This window comes from Euleptes europaea, chromosome 1, assembly GCF_029931775.1.
Source record: "Euleptes europaea isolate rEulEur1 chromosome 1, rEulEur1.hap1, whole genome shotgun sequence".
Lineage (NCBI taxonomy): Eukaryota > Metazoa > Chordata > Lepidosauria > Squamata > Sphaerodactylidae > Euleptes > Euleptes europaea.
Window position 1 is genome coordinate 14723056 of NC_079312.1, and position 3187 is coordinate 14726242.

General features: G+C 40.6%; 1 protein-coding gene across 1 annotated transcript; it reads left to right on the forward strand.

The window, feature by feature from the left end:
• The first annotated feature begins 283 nt into the window (after positions 1-283).
• Positions 284-2372, forward strand: LOC130493880 (zinc finger protein ZFP2-like). Its single transcript, XM_056867503.1, has 2 exons — positions 284-872; positions 2254-2372. The coding sequence occupies exons 1-2, from the start codon at positions 284-286 to the stop codon at positions 2370-2372; spliced, it is 708 nt and encodes a 235-aa protein (XP_056723481.1).
• Positions 2373-3187: the final 815 nt, after the last annotated feature.

Below are 3187 nucleotides of genomic sequence, written 5' to 3' on the forward strand. Positions count from 1 at the left end.
ACAGCCTTTCTTATGTTCTTCTTATTAAAATTGCTATTTCTCCTGTATTCTCCCCCAAGGAGCTGTTGGACAAGCAAGTATGCGAGAGATGGAGATTGTTCAGTGGGGCGGATCTGAGAAAAGTGGTCTCACTGGTTCATCTATGGGTGGAAAACGGATGCCTTTCCAGGCAGCAGAGATTCAAGAGGCAAGTCAGCAGGATCTGGAAACATGTGCCCAACATGATCCAGTGAGAAGAGAAGCTGACCAAAGTTTTGGTGAAGGAACCTCCTTTTTGAGGGAAATGCAGGATAGAGAACATAGTGAAAAGCTGGTGGAGAACTCTGATTTTCTGCCAGCTCAGAGAAAGAAGAAAACTTCCATATGCCCAGATGGTAGCAGAAGTATTAGTTCCTCCCTTTCAAGACACAAACGATTCCAAACAGGAGAGAAGCCATATCAATGCTCATATTGTGGGAAATGTTTTAGTGACAGTTCAAACCTTTCAAGACACGAACGAACCCACACAGGAGAGAAGCCATACAAATGCTCATATTGTGGGAAAGGTTTTAATACTTGTTCAGACCTTTCAGCACATGAACGAACCCACACAGGAGAAAAACCATACAAATGCTCATATTGTGGGAAATGTTTTCGTACCAGCTCCAGCCTTTCAAAACATAACCGATCCCACACAGGAGAGAAGCCATATAAATGCTCATATTGTGGGAAATGTTTTAGTGACAAGTCACACCTTTCAACACATGAACGAATCCACACAGGAGAGAAGCCATATAAATGCTCATATTGTGGGAAATGTTTTAGTGACAGTTCAAACCTTTCAACACATGAACGAATCCACACAGGTGAGAAGCCATACAAATGCTCATATTGTGGGAAAGGTTTTAATACTCGTTCAGACCTTTCAACACATGAACGAACCCACACAAGAGAGAAACCATACAAATGCTCATATTGTGGGAAATGTTTTAGTACCAGCTCCAGCCTTTCAAAACATAACCGATCCCACCCAGGAGAGAAGCCATATAAATGCTCATATTGTGGGAAATGTTTTAGTGACAAGTCACACCTTTCAACACATGAACGAATCCACACAGGAGAGAAGCCATATAAATGCTCATATTGTGGGAAATGTTTTAGTGACAAGTCACACCTTTCAACACATGAACGAATCCACACAGGAGAGAAGCCATATAAATGCTCATATTGTGGGAAAGGTTTTAGTGACAGTTCAAACCTTTCAACACATGAACGAATCCACACAGGAGAGAAGCCATAGAAATGCTCATATTGTGGGAAATGTTTTAGTGACAGTTCAAATCTTTAAAATCATGAATGAACCCACCCAGGAGAGAAGCCATAGAAATGTTCATATTGTGGGACATGTTTTACTACCAGTTACAATCTTTCAGCGTATAAACGAATACGCACGGGAGAGAAGCCACATAAATGTTCATATTGTTGGTAATGTTTTACTATCAGTTACAGCATTTTAACACATGAGCAATCCCACACAGGAGAGAAGCCATTCAAATGCTTGTATTGTGGGAAATGTTTTAATACTAGTTCAGGTATTCAAAAACACAAAACTACACAGGAGAAAAACCATACAAATGCTCTGAGTGTGGGAGAAGCTTCGGCCAGAAAGGAAACCTTCGATGCCATAGCAAAATCCATACCAAAGAGTAACAACGAGGAAACCTGTGAATGAGAATTATCCACATCCACAGTATTTAAGTAGTTTGCCTGTTCTCATCTTCTTGATTATGTGATAAATGGTGCTTTTGTAGTAAATAAAGATAGTGCCCTGTGATTCTTCATTAGAAAATCCATACAGAAAGATGGCTGGTTTCTTTGCCAGTATACGGCTTTCAATCAGAATGTTTAAGACATTTAAGGCATCTGGATGTGTTTGCTGAAGTAGCTTCCATTGAGTTTACAGAATCCATTCTTAAACTATGCTTTTCAGAAATGGTGGTGCATTACCTGAGACTTCAGGAAAAATGTTGTTTTACCCTTCTTAATGAGATTTTCTGTGTGAAATATCTTCACAAAGCCTTCTGCTTTTGGGTTGTCACATTGCATGCTTTATACAAGGGAACACAATGGAGGTGGGTTCCAGTTCAGTGTTGGACACTGGGAGGAGATATGTTCTTCAAACTCAATAAAAGACCCATTGTTTTTAAAGTTAAATAAATGATTTTAATTCTGAGGGGTTGTTTGCTGTCCTTTTTTCCTTCTGAGGATGGTGAGATGAAAATGTTCGTGGAGGAGAGTGGTCCTTGCCTTTCTTGGCTGCCTCCTGGGGCGAGAAGGGGACCCAAGACAAAGCTCATTCTGAGGCGCTGAAGGCAGCTGCTCACCCAACTTAAGAGAGATCCTCCTGGATCTCTTCTAGGTTTTCTCCATCCTGAGTAAGTTTATACCCTTCACAATTTTTTCCACTATCCTGCTCATCGCCAAATCCAGATATTTATTGAACAAATTCAATAGGACTGTTCCCAGTATGGATCCTTGGGGGATTCCACTTCCTTCCCTGAGGGGATTGTCCATTTATTCCTGCTCTCTCTTTCTGCTTTTTATTTATTTTAATTTATAGAAGGACCTCTTCTCTTATCCCATGGCTTCCTCAGGTGTCTCTGATGAGGTATTTTATAAAAGCCAAACTGCAAAAGATGATTTTTTAAAGTCAGGCCACTGAGAGGTCGGCTGATGATATTACAGTCAGGTCCAGGGAACTCAGACCTGACTCATAAGATCATTTATGCTCTCGCTGGGCCTTTAAAAGCTGTATAATGTCCAGTGCAACACCCTTATCCATTAAACTGGTTAACCATTCCTTAGAACTCCAAAAAGCTGAGTGAGGCAGGCTTTTCCTTCAAAGAAACACAGTTAATTTCTACGCAGCAGGCTTTGTTCCTCTATGCTTAATAATTCTATTTTGAATAGCAGTTTTTCTCTTGACTCCTGACGTTTTTGTAATTGTTTTCTCAATGTTTATGCCAATAAAGGTTTTTTTTGTGTGTGTGAATAGCAGTTTCTATTAATTTGCCAGGAAGAGAAGATGGGTGAACTGGCCTTTGAGTTCATAGATCTCTTCTGGGACCTTCGCGTGTATGTTTGTGTGTGTGTGTGGGGGGGGAGGATGGTTTTAACATTTTCTGTGTTTCACTCTGCTGATAGGGAG

Coding starts and splice junctions, on each gene's coding strand:
- LOC130493880 (XM_056867503.1), top strand. CDS start 284: ATGCAGGATAGAGAACATAGTGAAAAGCTGGTGGAGAACTCTGATTTT. Junction 873..2,253: donor GCCATACAAATGCTCATATT/GTGGGAAAGGTT, acceptor GAGGATGGTGAG/ATGAAAATGTTCGTGGAGGA.